Below are 21262 nucleotides of genomic sequence, written 5' to 3'. Positions count from 1 at the left end.
TTCTGCAGGAACAGCCTTGCAGTTAGAGAAACACATCCAAAGACATCTGGGCTCCCAAGGAAATACAGACAATACCACCTACTGCCCCATCAAAACTGAGGCAACTGCAGGAAACAGAACAGGTACCGTGGAGCGGGAGCGAGCCCTGCCCGGGAGACGGCTCTGCTGCTGTGGCGCTGGGTGCCTTTGCCCAGCCCCTGCTGGGTGGGGACAGGCCAGGGTGGAACACATCGATCTCACGTGCCTTCTGTGGGTCACCAGAAGTGCCACTGGCCCTCTCAGGACACGAGGGACTGTTCCAGGTCCTGGGACCGTGACTGTACGTCAGCGTGTCAGGGCTGCCCACAGGGCACTGCTGGGGGTGGCTGTTAATTTGGGGTGCCAATTCCATGAGGCAGGTCCTCTTATGATCTCTGTTTACAGATGAGGGAACTGAGGCAAGTGAGGCCACACCGAGAGCAGCGGTCAGCGGGGGTCTGAACATGGGGCAGCCCAGCTCCCAGCCACTGCCAGACCGCTCACTGGGAGGAACGTGACAGGAGGCCGGCCAGGACGGGGGAAGGGAGGGGGCTGGGTCGCACGGCGGGGCAGACAGGCATGCTGCCAGGAAGGTGCCCTCAGTGGCGGGCGGTCTGTGGGGTGGTGGGAGGGGGCCCGGGAGGGCAGGAGGCCGGGCTTCCCAGAAGCAGCTGCTGGGTTCTGACCCGGGCACAAGAGTCTCAGGCAACCCCTCGGGAAGAATGAAGGCGAGTGCTCTGCGCCTCCCTGATGGCAGAGAACCACAGACCGCTTCCAGCGGCGGGTGTGTGGGCGTTCCGGCTCCACTCTCACCGTCAAACTGGGTCGTGAGGCTCTTGGTCATCACCACCCTCAGCAGCGGTAGAGGGAGCCCTGCAGAGGGAAGGTGCTGGGGTATCATAAGGGGAAAACAAATGATCAAATCTACCCCAGGTTTCGGAGCTTGTGAATATTCAAACACTGCCCTTAGGAGACAAGGTGGTGATAAAGGCTCTTCAGCTGCAGCGTGAGCGGAGTGATTCCCCCCACCCCACCCCCCCGCTCCGCCCTTCTCAGCCCCCAGAGACCTGGGCTAACCCTTCACAACGTCCCCTCCCCTCTTCCTTCTGCCGACCCAGCCCGGTCAGTATGGTCTGGCTCTCAGCTCAGGAAGGGGCTGCTCTCCGGGATAACCCTAGAACTGTCCGTCGCCTCTCCTGTCCTGAAGCTTGTCGACAGCCCAATGCTTGGCTCCTGCAGGGTTGCCACCCGTGCACCCCCTGCCCCGCCACTCACTGAGACCACGGACGGGAACCTCTCTTCCTTCGTGAAGCTGCCCCCCCACCCTGCCACCGGTCAAAGTTGCTCCTTTGGCTTTCTGATTGGGGCTGCCAAGACACACGTGTGAGGCAGCAACAGAACACACAGAAACAGGACGCCAAGGCCACCATATCCGGTCCATCATACACAGGCTCTCCTCTTGGAGAAAGCTGGGACAGCATTTGAGAGAAAAGGGGACCACGAGAGCAACGGGATCCAGAAAAAGCAAAGGGCCCTCCTACGACATGAGACCCCCTTTTGGAGGCTGAGGGGTCCCCTCTAGGCGCAGGGGCCTCTGCTGACGGCCTCACCTGGGCAGGGCGCCCGCCCAGGGCAAGGACAGAGATGTGGCCCGCTGCCTTCGGGCTCTCATCACAACCACAGCCTCTTCTGGGGCCTTATCTGTGCTGTTGGAAGAGGGGCTTCTGGAAGGAAATGGAAGCGAGCTGGGAGGAAGAAATTTGAGATGTTCTAGAGCATGAGATTGAGAAGAACTGAACGCCTGCTGACTGAGCCCCTCTGGTGACGCGCGACGCTACAGCAGGTACAGACACACAGCCACGTGGGGACAGCTCCCCTTCCTGGGGCGTGGAACGAGCAACAAGTTAGGTCTGCCACATACTATTTGGGTAGGCACTCAATTTATGCCAGGTACTCAATGTCTCCAACATTTCAGAGAATTGGTCCTTCTAGGGCTCACGCAATCTTGTCTACTGACAAGCGCCGGGTGGCCGCTCGATAAAGTCTGCCCCACAGAGGCCAGTGTTTGTATGGAAGCATGAACGAGGGAGTGAACAAATGAACGAATGAGCAAACGCAGGAATGAAGAAGCAGTGGCGGCCTGCTCAGAACATTACCCACCACCTGGCCACGGCTAAGCTCTGCACGGGACTGAAAGGGTTACTTTTCCCTCTGCTGCCTCTAGAATAATGACTGTGGACGAAGAACCGGACATCTGCGGCTACGACTTTTGTGCTTTGCCTCCAAGTGAAAGAGCTGCGACGCAGGTGCCAGTCCCTCCGACACCATCTCTCTCGTCCCCGCCTGCCCACCTGGGGCTGCACACACACTCCAGCTCTTTCTTTGGCCTCCCCGCCAAGATTTAACGCGGTAAGTAGCTGCAGAGTTGCTCTCGCTCTTCCGAAGTTACTGGATGAAAATGCCCACCGTTTTGAAGTTAGGAGGTTAAAGATCAAAACAGTGAGTACCCCTGCAGAGTTTAAATGTCAGAAAAATATGAACACGCTTGAAACCTTTCCCGGCTCTTTGTGATTCTGCCCTTTTAGCCGGTCCCCCTTATTCCGAAGTTCCATCCTCTGAGTCTGCTCTGCGGGAGGCTTGCTGGCTATAAAAAGCTCCTTTGCCCTAGGACCAAGTGCAGAGAGCCTCCGGGACACCGTGGTAAATGATGGGCGCCTGTGGGCAGCCGCGGCTCCACGGCCAGCTGTCCCCAGCCCTCCACCGCTGGGGAAGGGGGCTAATGAGGAAGAGGGAAAGGGCTTGCTGAGAGCCCCCGTAACAGACAAAAGGCGGGTCGCATTTAGCTTCATGTGGTAGCATCTGCCACGGGACCTCGTGTGCTTGTCCTTAACCTGGGGAGCCAGGCACAGCCCGAGGAGAATTTGACAGGTGCGTGTTTCCATTCTCTCAGCGCCTGATGCTCTTTTCCGATAAATGAAATAGGCGAGGGTAAGCTTGGCTTGGCTCTGCGAGGCAGTGTCCCCTCCCACCCCCGGCTTTGTCACCTTGAGGGAAAGACCTGGGAGGGCTTCCCGCCTTCCCATCAGGCCTCTCTCTGCGGTGGCCACCGCTGCTACTTGTGGGCAGGAAAACACACACAACACACAGTAACTGCAACCGCATAATGAGCGCCAAGGAAAGGAAGCGCTGGGGCCCTACCTACACCAGAGCAATGCAGGGAGACAGCTGCCCCAGCGCTGCTCACAGAGCCACGGTGGTAGCCAGCGTCCCCACCTCGGAGCTGGGGCTGGGGCACAGTTCCGGCGTCTACCCACACGGTTAGGACACTTGGGAACCGTTTCCTGCCCGAGAATGACCTCTTATCGGTGACCAAGGGTCCTCCTTGACCTCGTACTTCCCCAGTCACTTTTACTCCTGTTCCAGGTTGAGTCTTTCTGGATCAGGTTGACAACTGAGCCTCCCCCGGCCGGGTTACTTGGATGGGTGTAAGCAGGTTGATGACGGGCAGAAGGGGACGTTTACCACTGTGCTCTCAAGCAGTGTCTTTCTGGGAAATGCTACAAGCAACATCAATCAGGACACCTCAAATTTAAGCGGGTGGACTGGAAGAAAATAGAATTCGAAGCAAAAGCTGACACTAAAAAGCAGAGTCTGGAACTGTGGCCACCTCATCTTTTCTTTTGGCATTTTGAGTTTGAAATGTTAAACATCATTGTCACTGTCAACTGGACCAGGCCTTCAGAATCTGCAAGGAACACGGCGGTCCCAGCTTTGCTTTCAGGGCACAGTCTGGCTGTGGAACAGGGAGGGCTGCCCTCTGACCCACAACATGGCCTGAAACTAACACAATGAAATAAGCCCAGTGAGGTCACGCCCCATCGTGATTCCACGTTCCACATTCCTCATCCTCTTTACCAACATATTCCGCAAGAACAAGATCCCAAGCCCCTTCGAAGCAACGATGATTAGTTGGAAAGCTTTACTGATAAAGGATTAAACTGAATTCTGTACTACACTATTTTCCAATATAGTCCTTAATTTGACAGCAAATAGACAGTGTTTCAGCAGGGAAGAGCACGGACTCCGTAATCCACTAATTCTTACCTGCCCCTGAAAAAGGAAAAGAACCTCAACGTCATCTGCCTTTTGTTCTCACCAGAAAGCACTATCTACTGTCTCCAAATTATGGTTCTTTAATCTAGTACAGGTCAGTCTCAGAGGTCAAGTCCATTTAGTTAAAAAATAGGTGAGGGGAGGGATGATAAAGGAACCTCAGAAAGGGCTCTGCATAAATACGGATAACATGCCATTCACCAGTTGAGATGAAATTCCCATCTCTACAAATTCATCCATTTTTACTGCTTCAAACATGTTACATAAACTACGAGGAGGGAATTGGCGGGTGCTCCTAAATCTCCCCAACTAACCAATATCAAATTTTAAACACTGCTGCACTGTGCGTTTGTAGTTTTAAACAAATATAAAGAGTGCTTGGCAGGTTATTTTTAGGCGTGGTAGAATAAAAATATAGCACTTTCTCTCCAAATCTATGCTTCACCAAATCTGTGTTTCACACATTTTAGAACTTCCTAATAAACTTTCTGCTTGCATTCAAAAATACTTAATACTACACAGAACATTAAAAAATATATTTGCCAAGGCAAGCCTGGGCAAGGCTCTCCCTCATAAAGGGTATCTAAATGGAAATTGGACATTGTTAAAATCCCAGGTTATGGGTCTGTGATGCTCGGGGCCCCTGAAGTCATTGCCCGCCTTTTGTGGAGCCAGAAAGTAACTCACTGAAATACCACAGAGGATACTAAGATAAACCAGGTTAAAAAAAACCAAACAAACCAAAACTGTTTTAACGCTCTTCACTGGGAAAGCGAAACAAGATGCAGATACCGAGCAGTGTTCTTCCTCCTCAGAACGCTTTTCAGCCAGCTGCTGGGGGAAAATAAGAGCTGTCGGCAGGGACAAAGTTAGCAACTAAGGCCGAGGTTTTATGCAAGCTGAACAGGTAAAGGCCTTGGGTATGGTCACCTAGATAAGAAGGCCAAGGTTAAAACGTCATTGCCTACACTAAAGCCCACACGTGACTACGCACTTTTTTTTTTTTTTTTTGGGGGGTGCTGCGTTGGGTCTTCCATCGCTGTGCGTGGGCTTTCTCTAGTTGTGGCGAGCAGGGGCTGCTCTTCGTTGCGGTGCGCGGGCTTCTCCTTGCGGTGGCTTCCCTTGCTGCGGAGCGCAGGCTTCAGTAGTTGTGGCTCGTGGGCTCAGTAGTTGTGGCGTGCAAACTCTAGAGCGCAGCCTCAGTAGTTGTGGCACACGGGCTTAGTGGCTCCGCGGCATGTGGGATCTTCCCGGACCAGGGCTCGAACCCGTGTCCCCTGCACTGGCAGGCAGACTCGCAACTACTGCACCACGGGGGAAGCCCGTGACTATGTACTTCTTTCCCTTAGGCTCTGGCCCAGGGAGGGAGCCTGTTTTTTGCTTTCTGCATCCAGGTAGCTCAGCTGGGTGAAGGATTTGGACTGTCAGAAGAGCCAACACTATGAGTCTCTTTTTGAAATGATTTTTACATTTTGGATTAGTTTCAGATTTACAGAAAAGTTGCAAACATGGTACACATAGTTCTCACATACCCCTCACCCAGTTTCCCCACTGTTAACATCTTTCATTATTGGGTACGTTCATCAAGAACTAAGAAACCAACGTTGGTTACTTATTATTGACTCAAGTCCACACTTTATTTGGATTTCACCAGTTTTTCCATTAATATGCTCTTTCTGGTTCAGAATCTAATCCAGGGTAGATTTAGTGCATTTAGTTGTGATAAGATCATGACATTTTCATGCTTACGAAGGCTCCCTAAGTGTGTGGTGTTACGCGTCAGACCGCTCCCCAACCCTGGACATCTGTCCTTTGCTTCCCCCTTTCACTGTAAAGGGGTCCAGGGAGCAACGTGAATTGAGGTACATTAGACACCAATAGAGGGCTGGCCCCTTACGCTCCTTTGATACGAAAGCCCAACGCTCACTGCTTAACGGGGATGGGGTTTCCTGTTGGGTGATGACAATGTTTGGGACCTGGATAGAGGTGGCGGCTGCACAACACTGTGAAAGTCTAAGAGCTACGGAATTGTTCACTTTAAAATGGTTATGTTACGTGAATTTCACCTCAACTGAAAAAAACCCACCTTCCTATGCTAAGCTACCCGGCACACCCTGGACACAGTTTTTACTCAAGTGGGGATAACTCGGGCCCAGTTTTCAAAATCACATCCTTCCTCCACATTAACCCCTCCACTGGCTTCTCACTGAATTGACAGTAAAATCCAAATTCTGCACCGGGACCTAAAGGCACCTGCCGGCCCGGCCCTGCCTCGCGTGCCTTCCCCACCACCCTCTGCCTGCTCCCATCACACGGGTCCCAGCAGTGCTGGACCGTGCCAAGTCCCTCCTCCACACCAGCTTTCAGGGCTGCTGCTTCCACTGTCTGGGACCCTCTATCCCGTGGCCCTTCACGTGGCTGGCTCCTTCTCCTGCTTCCCGTCTCAGTTTAAATTTTGCTGCATAAAGGCCTCCTGAGACCACCCCGATGTGAAGGAGGTCCCTCCTGTCCTCGACCACAGCCCCCGGTAATGACCTGGAGTTCTCTTATTGATTCTGCTTCCTTGTTTGTCTTGTTTCCCCTGTATTCCTAGCACCTAGCATAATACCTGCCCACGGCAAAGGGGCTCAATAAATAATTGCCGTTGAACGTGAGGAGGCAATGAGTGCATTTACAACCAACTCTATTATTTGCACTGCTGGATGGAAGCGGACACAGAGGACGGAGAGCACAGAAGAAAGTGGCTGGTGCCCTGCAGGGGACCTGGCCTGAGGGCCATGGGAGAAGCCTTCAGAAGCCCCAGGTATTGAGCTGGGCCAGGGAAGGGACCCTTCCACCACTGGGAGCTGGGAAATGGACTTTCTCTGGTCACATTTCACTTTTTCTGACATTTCCCAGAAAGTATTTCTTGGGGAAGCACAACACCTGAAAAAGATGCCACTGTAATACAGAGTGGGGGTGGGGTAGGGCCAGCCTGCATTCCTCAGCCCATCCTTAAGGCACTTGTGTAGATTACTGGGCTGTGAGAAACTGAATTTAAAAACTGTGGGTTGAGTCTGAAGCAACTCAAAAGCCTCTGATTTTTTTTAAAGGTGTAATTTATATATAGTCAAATTTGCCCTTTGTAGGCATATAGTTCGTTCTGTGAGTTTTGAAACATACAGTTGTGTAATCACCATAATTAAGACACAATATTTTCATCACCCAAACATGTTCCCTTATAGCTCTTTGGGGACAATCTCCTTCCCTCACTCCTAACCCCTGGCAACCACTGATAAGATTTCTGTCCCTAATGTTTTCTTTTCCAGAACATCACATAAATGGAAACATACAGTGAGCAGCCTTTTGTGTCTGGCTCTTTTCACTTTTTAAAAAGCCTCTGATTTAAGACCAATGTTTACACCTCGAAGTATTCATATTTCCCTTAGTGCCTCTTGAGGAAGAAGCAAAAAGTACAACTTACCTTCTGGAATACTTGATAGTTGGATTTGGACCATATATCAAGCTGTGGGGGGAAGAGATAAAATATCAGCATCAATTTTAGAATTTTGGACTCCAAGAAATGATATTGTAACTACTGTTATTAAGCTTGAAAAAAAAAACATGATTATAGAAAAACAGAATCTTGGGGTTGAAAGGATCCTAAATGTCGAGCCTGAATTTCTTCTTTATCAACCTGTGGTGATTTGAGAAGACGATAAGAAGAGATATAAGAAGTCAACCTGAGGCACCTGCTGCGTCCACAGCCCCATGAGCTGAGCCCCTCGCTCACTTCTCTAACTTTGACCACTGCCACGGTTCTCTTGCGTCACCCAACATGCCAAGGTCAGTCCTGCCTCAGGACCTTTGCACCTGCTGTGCTCTTCGCCTGGATTGCTTTTCCCACAAACCCTCCCATGGCTCCTCCTTCACTTCCTTTGGCTCCAACATCACCTTGTCAGAGAGGCATCTCCCAGTTACTCTGTCTAAAATATTCCCATACCTGTTGTCTTGCTTCTCTTTATCCTTTCAAAAATTAAAAATCTTCATAGCTCTTAAGACTAACTGAAGCTTTTCTTTCTTTTGTTTACGTTGTCCTAGCACAGGACCTACCATGTTACAGGCATGCGTGGAGGAAAACAGCCCCCCGCTGTTGAACACCTGTTCCACGCCAGGCAGGCACTGGTCCTTCCACATGCACTCTCCCACTCACTCCCCAGAACAAGCCTGTGTGGCTGGTCCCATTAGCAACCTTCCTTCCCAGATGACGAGACAATGGTTCGGAGCCATTCAATTGCCCATGGTAATCTGGAGAAGCTTCTTACGGATGGTCTCGCTTGGTGGTGCTCAAACCTGGGTGGCATCAGAAGCCCCTGGGGGAATTTCTTTTGTTTTTTAATATACAGATTCCTTGGTCCCTCCCCTGGAATGTCGGAATTAGTAGGTCTGGAGTGGGCCCGAGAATATGTTCATTTGTTCGTTTGTTTTCGCAGCGCTCCGCAGGTTCACTGTGATGGCTGGCCAGGTCAGGAGCCCTGGACCCCTTGGTCAAGGAAACAGAGGTCTGAGATGAAATGTGGGCAGAGTTCAGAGTCCAGTCCTCTTCTGGCCACACTTGGTCCTACACAGGGTAATCCGTGGCTCAGCCTAACCAAAACCACTCTGGTTTGACAGGTTGTATGAGAAATCAAATCAGTGCCTTCTCACTGTTTTCAAGAGGTTAGAATAAACGGAGTATGGCAAAAATAGAACTACCCCCAACACAGTGCAGGAGACAGCACAAGGACAGTGGAGATTAAAAGAGGGGCCATCACTAGGTCCCAAGGGTGCTAACAAGTCAACGTTAATATACGAGTTCAAGAGTTGAGCAAACTGAAACCCCTGGTCAATGGGCCTCTTGAAACCTGCCTTTGGGGTTGGCCAGTGGTCAAGGTGGAAAGCCGAGACACGGCTACCTAAGCCTGTGTGCTGTGTGATGACTTTGAAGCGTCTGGGAGCATGACGAGCCGTCAGATGGGAAGACTCCCCTAGGAAGACCGGAAGTGAAGCGCTGCACCCGACGTGGGACAATTCGGGGTTCTGTTTCTGTTCTGAGGGCTTTCTGAAAACTGCCCTTGGCAATGAAAGGCTGGGCTGGGAACAGGCATGCGTGCAGTTCTCCTGGCTTCTTCCTGTTCATAAGTGGAGGAATCTGGGGGCCCCCCCTGGACTCGGCAGGGCTCCTGCTGCAGAGGGTAAGTTTAGCGGATCCAAGTCCAGGAACGATAGCGGAGGAACTGTGATTGAACATTTATTTGAACCTGTCTGCCTCCCCCCCAACCCCACTGCTGAACCATCTCCTTCCTGGATTTCCACAAAAGCCCCCACTTGACTCCTCTCCTACTCTGGCTAAACTGCTCTCCAGAAGGATGGTGTCAATTTTTAGTCACTGCCCCCCAACTTAGGCCAATTGATGGAGTGAGAATTCTAAAAATCTTAAGGCATTAGATTTTTATTTTGACAGGTTAGCAATTTGCAGGGGAAAAAGTGACATGTTACCTCCAGATAACTCGGAAGGAAACCTCAAAAGAAACATATGAAGTTAATGCCCTACATTATCAATTCTGTTGAAGAAAACTGTTGGGCAGCTGGTCATATTTGGGAGGATGAGTCAGGTTTACATCATGATCTTAGTGCCGCGGTTTAGCCCAGGGCTTAACAAATGTAGCATTTAAAGACTATTCAGACATGGCGGAAGGAATAAGAACAACTTTTTGTATCTTTTAGCTTTACCAAATCACTGCCAAGATGACAGAGAGATGCCAAAGATTTTAAATCTAAATTATTGGAGAAGTCACATCAATATCTGAACTAATATAGTTCTCTTTCCATTTTCAGCCCACAGCTGTTTCTTCTGAAGTTCTCTGCTGTTTATCCTTCCTGCCTGTTCACATCATACACAGGCTGACATACACACAGGGCCATGGAAAAAGAGAAAAGAATCTGCATATAGAGTGAAAAGTTCATTTTAATTTAAAAGAGAAAATTACATACATATAAAAAAAACCTTCAGTATCTGCAAACTGTTTTAAATAAAAAAATCATCCGGAGAGAAATACGCACAGGTTTAATGAAGAGATGGACTCTCTAGCCTGATTGTGTCTTCTCAAAACACACAGCGCTCATTCCAAGCGAGGGTGTTGCTCTTTCTGAAGGCGGTTGAAAAATATTATTCAGGACCCTAGGGACCAGTTCTGACCACCTGGGATAGAAGGATGCTAGACAATACGCCCTGCTTCCCAGGCGCACAGGGGTGAGAAAGGGGTCCGATGACAGCAGCTTCCCCTTTTGCTGTGAAGGCACAGCAGGCAGTCTGTACTTGATTTTCTGCTAGATTTATGCCAAAGAAAGCCATTTAAGCAGGTGTTCTAGAGTTGGTGCCCTGCCTCTCCTCAGGGCCAGGAAGATTTCAGAAATTCATCTCAGGGAGCCGGGACTGATGCAAGTGAATATTTATTAGCTTCAGCTTATTTGCTGCAAAGGAGGGCACGGCTACCAATTTTTTGCTGGCTGCAATATTCAAAAAGGAGCATTCTGGAAGCTACAAACTTTCAGCCCTATGAACGAGAAATTATGCTGAACTATAGTGTCAGGGAAAAGAAACTAAGCGTCCCCCAGTACTCTGGGCAAGCATTAGAAAGATCTTAAAATGGAAAAGCCAACCACCTTATGGTAATTGGGGTTGAATCTGCAGTCTTAGGAGCAGCCTGTGGGACTCTGGGGATTAGAATGAGTATCTTAGGGGTGGGAATGTGGTCTCTTTTCAGGTAAAATGGAAACAAACCCCACAGATGACCAACTGCTTCAGCACAGATTCATCGGCTCTCAGGTGACACGTCAGACATCAAAGGTCCTCTTGATGCACAGGAAGAACTGGTGATAACAGCGACAGTCAAATTCACTCACCGAAATGAAAAACCCGAATGTCCCCAAATCAGCGGGCAAAGGAATGCTGACTATGACGCCCATCGGCATCTCCGGCACAGCCAGAGAGGGCAGGTACCATCTGCACATGACCGTGTGTTCAGCCTGCGCTGGACCTGCGTCATCTTTCTAGTGTCTCCCAGCAATCGCACGAGAATGATAAAATTATGTCCAATTCACAGATGAGGAAACTGAGGCCCAAAGACGTTAAGCAGCTTGTCCAAAATCACAGCGTTAACATGTGGTAGAGAATTCAAAACCAGGTCTGTCTCCAGAGGCCCAGCTCTTAACCTGGGAGGAAGATGGCCCTGTACCTAGAATTCAGAGTGAATGCTGACTCACAGCGCCCCCTAAGCTGTCAGAGCTCAAAGTGGTGGTGGGACACTCTTGCAAAGTTCAAGATGACAAGTTCAGGCCTTTCAGGCCTGCTGATGTGACAAACATCGCCACTAAAATTCCTTTAGCAGCAAGTGAAAATTACGGCAGCTTATCAGAAAGTTATCAATTCTTCATTTCAAAAAACAGTACAATGAAACTATAAATTATCTAAAGTCAACACTTCCAAATAAAACTCATAAGCCTCACAGGCACTTCAACGTCTAAAGCTTTTATTTATTAGTAGCTTCATCTTGCAAGGTCAACAGGTGATGTGTCAGTAGAGGTAGGGTGCTATAAACCAGCAATGGTGATGGATTTCTCCATGGTCATCCAAGTTTTCAAAACCACAAACTTCTATTTGGTCATCTGCTTAAGTCTGCCCACCCTCCCCTGGAGAATAAAAAAGTGAACAAGTTTTACAGGTCTGTTCTTCTTCAACTTTTCACTTTCAATCAGGACATGCACTTGTTACTAAAAAACTGCTGAAAGCACAATTTCAGGGCATCCTCTGCATATGAATTAAACCGGATTCCCCTTCCCCAGCTTTCACTCTTCCCCCGTAAGTAACAAGAGGCCATTTTTCTGAAGGTCGTCTGAACAATTTCAAAGGCTACAACAAATCAAAATGTTCCCTGCATCTAATATCAAACGGGGCTGATGCCAACACTTATTAGAGGAATCAGATTCACGCTTCCCCCAACCCCCTCGACCCAAACACACACACACACACACACACACACACACACACACACACAACTCTGAAGTGGGAAGAATGCGGGGATCAGAAATTACCCTGGAGACAGCTCTGGCTGTCTTTGAAGGTTCCCTTTGATACCACCATTTCTTTTCCTCTCTTGTGCTAGGAGGCTAAAAGCTGCCTTTTTTTTATTGATATGGGATAATTAATGAAGCTATAGCATTAACATAACCCAAATCCCCTAATAAGATAAATTCAACCGAGACACTTATATTTTTTCAGCTAAGTCTGCCTGGTGTAAAGTCAGGACAACGGCCAGGTATTCAACATGCTGAGTCATGGCTCTTTGCTCCTCCCCAACGACAATGAAGTGTAGGGCGGTAAGTCTTAACAGCATTTTTATATTTTGCTCGAGGAATTAGTCTGCTGGTGCTTGGCATCAAAAATATGCATCACAGGTAAAGACACAGGATGATCAGGGTAGAGGTAGTGGCTGTTAGTGCAAAGTGAGAGATAGGCTTGCTGGGATTCTAATGCGGGGAAAACCTGCCAGAGCTGGAAATCGGGGTGGCGTGGGGCCACTCTTGTAACAACAGGGCTAAGAACCGTTTCAGAAGCTGGTTGCTTTGGGTTTGGAAGAACACAGACAACTGCAGAGGCAGGAGGAATTCGCAGCTCAGACCCCTAAGCAGAGGCAAGGCTTTCCAAGCCACACCTAGTGCATCAGGGCAGTATCCACCCCCAGGCAAGCGCTTAGGCACCAAAACTCAGCAAATGCAGGGCTGCACCTCTGGAACAGCAAAACTGCAGGCAACGATTTGTTCTTAGACCACACCTCAAGCTCCGACGGCTCCTTCCAAACGCTGCATTTTATTTGGGATGTGCCAGACGGTTCAACACATTAACTGCACTAATGCTTATATGTATATAAATATATAAGTTCATATATACCAGTATCAGTGCTAAAAAGAGAACACTAATAATGGCTGCACAACTTTATTTTTATCATTTGTAAGGTACTCTGAAAAAAAGGGGTGAATCGAATTGGCTGGGCTTAGATTCTGGGCAAGCTTCTCTGCCAAATGCGGTAAATGTGCCTTTAAAACAACAAGTGGACTCAGTCCTCCTAACCGTGCTCTTCCTGCTTTTAGGGTCCCTGCTTATCTCTAGGCCAATGTATGCAGTTGTAAAAGGGAGCAAGAGGCCTCCGGTACCGCCTTTGTGATATGACTCAGAATTCAGGCTCCCAGACACACACTCACTTTCCTTCTGGTGAACAAAGAACCCGTGCTAATCCCTCATTAGGGAACCACGACCCGTGTGCACGTGCGTGCTTCCTTTATTCTTTATTTACGACTTCACTCCCTGTTGCTTCGTCTAGTGCCCGGCTCTCATTTCTTTTTTTCTTCCGGCTCTCATTTCTGATTCTCCATTCTTCCGTCCCACCTAAAGCATTTTCACATCCCCAGGAGGCTTTTTCATTACCTCCTCCCACACATTATTATTCTACTGTGTTTTAGGCACTGAGGTATATCCACAGGAGGGAGAGAGTCTCGGGACAGAGCCTGGACCCTCGAGGAGCCCCTGGCAGACGGAGGTTTGGGATCTGGCTCGGTGAGTGACCGTAGGCAAGTCATTTTACCATGCTAGGTCTCAGTTTCCTTGTCTGGAAGATGAGTCTAACAGTGGTACCTACGGTTGCATAACCACTGGAGGCAAGGTCTGCTTCGCACAATGCCTACCAGACCAAACATGGAGGACGCTAGTGTGTTCATTAACTGCAAGACAGACATGCAACAAATAATCAGGACGGACTAATCCTAGTACTAGAGAAAGACTGTTCAAAATGCCACGGAGGTTCGAGTGGATGACGATCACTTGTACTGAGTAGAGGCAAACCCAGGCCTGCCATCTCCAGAGCCCGTGCTCACAGAAGAGGCCTCTGGGAAAACAGGGGCTGGATGAGAAGGGACAGGGCACTCAGCCAGTGTAAAGCCAGTAAGCTCGCCAGGTGGACGGGAGGGGGCAAGCGTCTCAGGTCCAGGGCACAGAGCACAGGTGCAAGTGTGTGAAAGAATCTGGCACGTTCTGGGAGCCACAAGTAGCACAAAAGGCTGGAAAGTAAAAGACGAAATGGATGTAGAGAGTGACGGCAGATGAGGTCGCAAAGGCGGGCAGAGGCCAGATCACTAGGCATTTCTATGCCTTGCTAAGGGGTCTGGATTTTATTCTACAAGCCAGAGTTTTCAGAAGTGTGTTTTGCCAAACACCAGTGTCACAATATGCTCCAAGAATAAAGGAAGAAAAAAAATGGATGGTCAAATTAGTTAGGAAAAGACTGCATACTATGTACCCCTCTTGGGAGATTCATAGGCAGTTAGGCAAACTAAGTGTTTAAGAATTTCCACAGTAAAGAAAGAATCCTACTGAACTTTCTCTAACCCAGGGTTTCTCAAACTTTTTTGATCAGGGACTGCTTTGTGCCTAACATCTACTAATATCCCACTTTCCTGCTTTGGGCAACGGGGACATGGCAGAAAGCAAGAAATCACCCCCTTGGCTGTGTATTTCAGGAAGACAGCTCTGGAGGCCAAGCGAAGGACGGACGGCGGAGGGAAGCAGGACTGCAGACTGGAAGTGAGGAGGCTGGTGCAGCGACTCAGCGGAGAGATAAGGAGAAGCGAGGAGGAGAGAAGACGGATGGGAGGGGCCCAGCTGGAGGGATAAAGAGGGAGACTCGCCAGAACCCACCAACAGACTCCATATGGAGACAGCGGAAGGGAGGCCTGAGCAGTGAGGTGGAGCAGTCACCCTGGCTAAGGACCAGCTGAGAGAAGCTGAGGTTGGTTTTGGACAGGCTCAACTCGAGGTCCGTCTGGGGAGGAGAGGTCTGACCTCGACACAAATCAGGAGTGAGCCCTGTGCGGGGGGACACGTGCAACCACAGGGGTACGTGTAAGAATGGCCAAGGGGGCATGAGAGGAGGGGGAAGAGAACCCCCAGTAATCTGGGAGTCAAGGGGGTAGACGGGAGGAAAGGAACTACCAATAGCAGCTGAGGAGGAGTAATCAGAGAGAAACTCTAGAAGAATACACGTGAGACTATTTTCTAATTCCCTTGTTTTAAGTGCAGAATAAAAATAATACTAATCATTTACTGACTATTAACTAGGTGGCAAACCGCTTGTGTTATTTTGGACACTTTCAGTATGGGGCAGTTAAATAAATATCATGTTCAAGATTGATATTGACATTGCAAAGTAGGTAAAATCTCCACTCCTTATAATCTACATTCAGAGTATGCTTCACTTGCATCCTGAATTTGGTATCTCTTATAGCACGGTCATTATTAGTACCTAGCTTTTATGTATTTATTCTTTATATCCCCAAGTCACTTGTAAGTCCCTGGAGACCAAGGGCGTGTTTCACAGCAGGGGTGACTATAAAGTTGTAAATCTTGAACAGAGGCAACAAGAACCCTGTCTCTAGATGACCACTGACTCGGGCTCTTGGCGAGGGTCTCCACCGCCCCAGCCTTGCCTCTGCTGCTGCGAAGGAGTTTGGAATTTCTCGTTTAGAATCGCCATCCGAGTTTCTGAGTCACAAACACAACAGATCACATTTGCCCCAATTATTTATTTTATCCTCCACACTTGCTCCAAAGACATTTTGGTTTTTCCAAAAAGAAAAAGGAAAGCTTCCCTGGAGGAATGTTCTTCTCTCAATGGGGAGATTTATGAGAACTCTGCAGGGCCCTGGGAGTAAGAGTAGCTTCCCATGGTGACAACACTCAAGTGGAATGTGGAAATTCGAAATGCTGGGTTACTTGTTCAAAATACAAACCCACTTTACGAACCCAAAATACTGACCCACTTTACGGGTCACACCTTTTATATTACACACTGTTATGTGCTAAGCTACACTGGTCACCCGTTTTTGGAGAACATTCTATCCTCATTATAACGTGGCCGTTGGGTGGTAAGTGCTGGTACTAACAAACTTTTAAATTTTAATGGGATTCATGAAGAGAAGGGAAAGCTCCAGGGAGAGGTGAAGATGGAGGCTTAGTGTCAGGAAGTGACCAGGGTGTATCTGGGTGGGTATCTCTGGCAGAATGCTCATTACGCTCTGGAAGCAAACACAAATGAAGGCTGTCGACTCTCATTAGCATCCTCTGGTGCTCTCTGTATCTCCATATGGAGAGTGTGCAGTCAAGAGAAATTAGGGGTTCACGTGGGTGAACTTCCCATGAAACAAATCACTCATGGAAATAACTCATCTTTTTTCAATTGTAGTATTCAATATGCACTGCTATGGATAACCAACTTCTGGGGGCTACTTGCTAGTTTCAGGGAAAATGATCATTATCAGGTTGTGTGCCAAATTAACTTGAATTTTCCTCATGGTTCTAGGAAAAGCAAAATGCTGAACCCTGGGCTATTGATGTGCTGCGCGACTAGGCAAAAAAAAAAGAAGGGAAAGAAAAGAAAGGAAGAAAGAAATCCATTTCCTCAGAAGACACATTTAATGAGGCAACTGGGGGGGTCTAAGGTGATAAATTAGAAATTCAACTAAGGGTAACAGGCTTAAAGGAAAAAGCAGAAGCTTGATGAAAAATGCAAGGGGAGAGAGAGAAATGTTTTTTTTGTAAAGTGTTCAGCTTCATACTGATAAATCTATGCTTGTTGATCACTTTAGCTATGATTGCTAGTGTTTAATGTCATTCATCTGGGACTCTATTACATTTGTTCTGGGATACAGAAAATAAAGGAAAAAACAAAAGACTCCAGAGTGCCTACCTTGCCATCTTCTGTGTAGACGTTTTCATTATATCCCTTTACTATCGTTCGATCAATGAATAGGCTCCGCATGACGACAATCACTTTCAACACCTTTCCCAAGGTCACCTGTCAAAACACACGTGTACAAACATGAATGCTTACACTGGAACATGCAAACCACACGAATTGGGCAAGACAATGAGAAGGAGAAAGGATCACCTCTCCTCCTGTTCCTGAGAGATGCACCAGTGGACACTCGGAGGAAAGGCGTGGTGGTCACGCCTTGTGCCAGCCTCCTAAGGCATTTAAGATGGCACAGGTCCCAATTCATCTAACTACTCTGAATTTATTTATAATATTGGCTTATAAACTCTCAGGATAATTTCCAAATGTTCACTATCTGCTGGATAAAGTAAGTTTCCCTTTTTTTTTTTTCCTGTCTTAAGATTACCTTCTTCAAAGACTTCTGGCCTTCTAGGAGTTAGTGAGCACATTTGTTTTCATATTATGTCATGAGCCTATGTACACCCATGGACTATGTAAAGAGTACAATAGAGGGATGAAAGGCAGGCACCAGATACCCCCTGGTTGAACTTTTTTTTTTTTTTTAATATTTATTTATTTGGCTGTGTGGGATCTTCGTTGCGGCACGAGGGATCTTTTTTAGTTGCGGCATGTGGGATCTAGTCCCCTGACCAGGGATCGAACCCGGGTCCCCTGCACTGGGGGCACAGAGTCTTAGCCACTGTACCACCAGGGAAATCCCTGAACTATCTAATTTTAACAGCTAGTAAAAAGTGGAGCAGTTCTGAAGGTAAATGAAAAGTAGCTGAATTTTATCTCCAAAAAGGAACATGGTCCTGTAAATACATCTAAGTGCTTTTACTCTCTTAGAACCTAAGCACATGTTATAGATTAAAAAAAAAAAACAAAGAACAAAAAACAAAAACCTAAAAAAAGTGCAGTTTCATACATGCCAGGGAAAAAGTGACCTGCTGGGCTTGCCGAATAGGCTCAGGCTTCAGAATAGAAACAGCGCCTTCTTTTCTTTTAGGGGCTCAAGAAACCCTTCTGATGAGTTTGTCAAGCCTCCTCTTTCATTTCCTAGATGAGACCCTAAAAGCAGACTCGGCAAAGGACCCAACCCAAGGCCCACTGTCTGGGTTGGTCCATGAGGCTCTGACATCACAGAATTGGCTAAAAGGAGTCCTGCTGGGCTCAGACAAGAGTCTCCGCCCCAAGCAGCAACCCGGATCCTGCAACTCCAGCAGCAGGCCGTTTCTCGGGACGCCACCTTCAACCATCCTTTCCTTACTTCCTCATTCCTTGCAGCTCTTAGCCTACTGTTCAAAACAACAACGGTCTTCTCTTCTTGATCAGTCCTGGGTGTCAGTGAACATTACTAATACCTAGTTCCTTCAATAACGTCTAGTGCTGAGTTGATCTCTATTTCTATATGCCCCAAATAGTACAGAATATAAACGGGGTAAGAAAAAGATGTGACACGTTTATTTACATTTAAGAGAATGTTAAAAGCACCTTATTTCTGGATAGTACTTTTAAATATTGCTATACCATGTAACATTTAATGGGTCATTTCTTGCATAACTGGAAATCACTCTTTAAGGATGCCAATAAACCAGCAAGGTAGGAACAGAAACTCTGCCTCTAGTTTACATGCAGTCTTGGAAGGAAGCAAGGGAGGGAGAGGAATCCAGCTATAGTTTTGGCAGTCATAAGCACTGAAATTAATAGCCTCTCGCTGGGCTAGAGTGAAGGTCCAACGTACCCCCTCCAACAGTGCCACCATTTTCTAACGTATTTTAACTCTCTTTGCTAAAAAGCGTAGATAACTAAGCAATTGTTTCCTTAAAAGGAACGAAATCTAGCTGACTTTAACTGATAAATTCCCTTAGTAATTTCTCAAGCTTCTTAAAATGAAATTAAAAAAAAAAAACACACTAAAGATACTAGAAATGTTATATTTAATTTTTTTGCTTTTATAAGTGATTTTTGGTATTTTAAAATCAACTAATAGTAAAATAGTTAATAAACGCTTATTATGGAACAATCTAAAATTAGAGAAAAAAGGAATAAAATAATTGTTTATAGACTTTCCATCCAAAGATAATCACCACTTTAACATTTTGGGGTACTTTCTTTTAATCTTTTTACTATCAAAGATGCATGGTTTTTGAATTTTTCACATGTTTATAATTGAAACTAAACATATAATTTCAAGTCAAAATTTTATTTAAAATTATGAGGTAAGTAAGCATCGCTCCATACTGCTGTGTAGTCTTCAAAACTGGCATTACACGTGGCCTGGCATTCTATTGAGTGGCTATACTATAATTTCTTTAACCATTCTCCTATTGCTGGGCATTAGTTGCTTCCAAATTTTCCCTGATATTAACATTAGGCTGCAATGTGCCCTTTTGTTCACCAAATTTTTGCTGCATTTGGTATTATTTCCTGAGGATAGATTGGTAGCATTGTAATTACTGGGGCAAACAGTACAAATATTTTAAGGCTTTTGATACAATTTACCACAAGGGTTAAGAACACTCTTGTCAGCACTCCACTCTTATCAGCAATGGGTGCTATTAAATCAAAACAAAACAAAATAAAATCCACCCCCTCCCAGAAGTACCGACTTAATTACCTTCTTTAAACCTTTTATTATGGAAGACTTAAAAAAACATATACAGAAGTAAATGAAATAGTATAAAGAACCTCCATGGACCCATCCCAATGTCAACAGCTACAAGTCTCGGCAGATCTTTGTTTTACCTACACCCTCACCTACTTTTCCCTTCCTGAATTATTTTGAAACAAATAACAGCCATGGTATCATTTTATCCGTAAATATTTCAGTCTGTATCTCTAAAAGGGCTCTGAAAACAAAAAATCATACCCATGCTGCCACGCCACATCTAAAACAACAACAGGAATCCTCTAGTGTTATCAAGCCTGCAGTTCAGTCAGTGTTCATTTCCAACAGTCTCATAAATGCCACCTTAAAAAAAAACTTTGCTTGTATCAGGATCTGAGTATGGTCCACACAGTGGAACTGGCTGACCTATCTCATAAGTCTCTCCTAGACTCAAGGTATCCCTCTCTCTATCCCCTCTCCCCATTCTATTTGCTGAAGAAACTGGGTCATTTTTTCTATAGAGTCTTCCACAGTCTGGCTTTTGCGGATGGCGTCCCGGTGGTGTACATGTTACTCCTTGCTCTGTACTTCCTGTAAATTGGTAATTAGATGAGATTCAGGCTTGATTTCTTTTCTTTTTTTTTTTTGGCAAGACTACTTCACAGGGGTGTCACAGACTACCAACAGGAGGCATGTGAGGTTGGGTGTCTCAGTTTGTGATGCTGGCAGCAGATGACTCATTAAATTCACCAGGGGTTACAGACGGTTGTATTCCAATGAGATCAACAGCCTTCATTTATTAGCTGGAACACTTCTATAGAGAAAAGCCTCCCCTATCTACTAACTGGTTACCCAGTGGTAGAATTTATTATATATGTGAGAGAGGATAAATGCTCAATTCTTTCCATTTATTTGCCAGCTTTCTTTTTTTAAACTTTTAATTTTATGTTGGAGTATAGTTGATTGACAATGTTGTGTTACTTTCAGGTGTACAGCAAAGTGATTCGGTTATACACATACCAGTTTTCAAACAATGCACTGTTTCACTAGTTTACTTCCACTGTAGATGGCTTAGTTTTTTTCCCTTAACATTATTAGAAACTCAAAGAGTGAAACGTATTTGATATATTTTTGTCTGACGCAATTATTCTTCTTATGGGTGCTCGAACTGTGCTGTCTGTGGCTGGTGGGCATCTTTTTGAGGCTGAATCCTTTCGTCGTAACCCTAGTCTCTGTGACGGCTTCCTTGCTGTCTGGTATATGATACCCCGGGCCTGTCCTGTACGGTTCCCACCTGAGGTCATGAATCAGCCATCTCCTCAAGCAACTCTGGTTCTTTCCAGTGGGAAATGGTATTTCAAGACCGCAACCAGAGCAAGGGGCAAATCATTTTTTGATAGGTTAAATTTTTTCTTTTTCATTCTATGAATCTGGATTAGGATAGTCTTTCCTTTCCCCCTTGTTTTCTCATCCTACATTCATGTATTGAGGTTTAAGTATTTCATCTTCTTTTCTAATAAAAAAGTAAGATACTCCGCAGTCATACGGCCCCCCCCACTCCTGCCCCCCCAACTCATACTTCGCACCTCCGCCCCCCACCCTCAGCCCGCCATCCCTCCCCCCACCCTCCTGCCCGCTTTGCCCTGGAGCCCTGGGACAGGCTGGGTCTCCAATGCCC

General features: G+C 46.9%; 1 protein-coding gene across 1 annotated transcript in view; it reads right to left on the bottom strand.

Moving 5' to 3' along the window:
* The window catches only part of MED27 (mediator complex subunit 27), a 207709-nt gene that overhangs the window by 15673 nt on the left and 170774 nt on the right, over nt 1-21262 (bottom strand). Inside the window, exons 5-6 of the mRNA XM_068552526.1 lie at nt 16947-17054; nt 7595-7636 (exon numbers count right to left, since the gene is read on the bottom strand). Coding sequence (XP_068408627.1) covers nt 7595-7636; nt 16947-17054 — 150 coding nt within the window. The remainder of the gene's footprint in view (nt 1-7594; nt 7637-16946; nt 17055-21262) is intronic.

The sequence above is a fragment of the Eschrichtius robustus genome, chromosome 10 (genome assembly GCF_028021215.1).
Source record: "Eschrichtius robustus isolate mEscRob2 chromosome 10, mEscRob2.pri, whole genome shotgun sequence".
Taxonomy (NCBI): Eukaryota; Metazoa; Chordata; class Mammalia; order Artiodactyla; family Eschrichtiidae; genus Eschrichtius; species Eschrichtius robustus.
The sequence above is the reverse complement of the archived record's forward strand: the minus strand, read 5'-3'. Positions and strand labels throughout refer to the sequence as shown.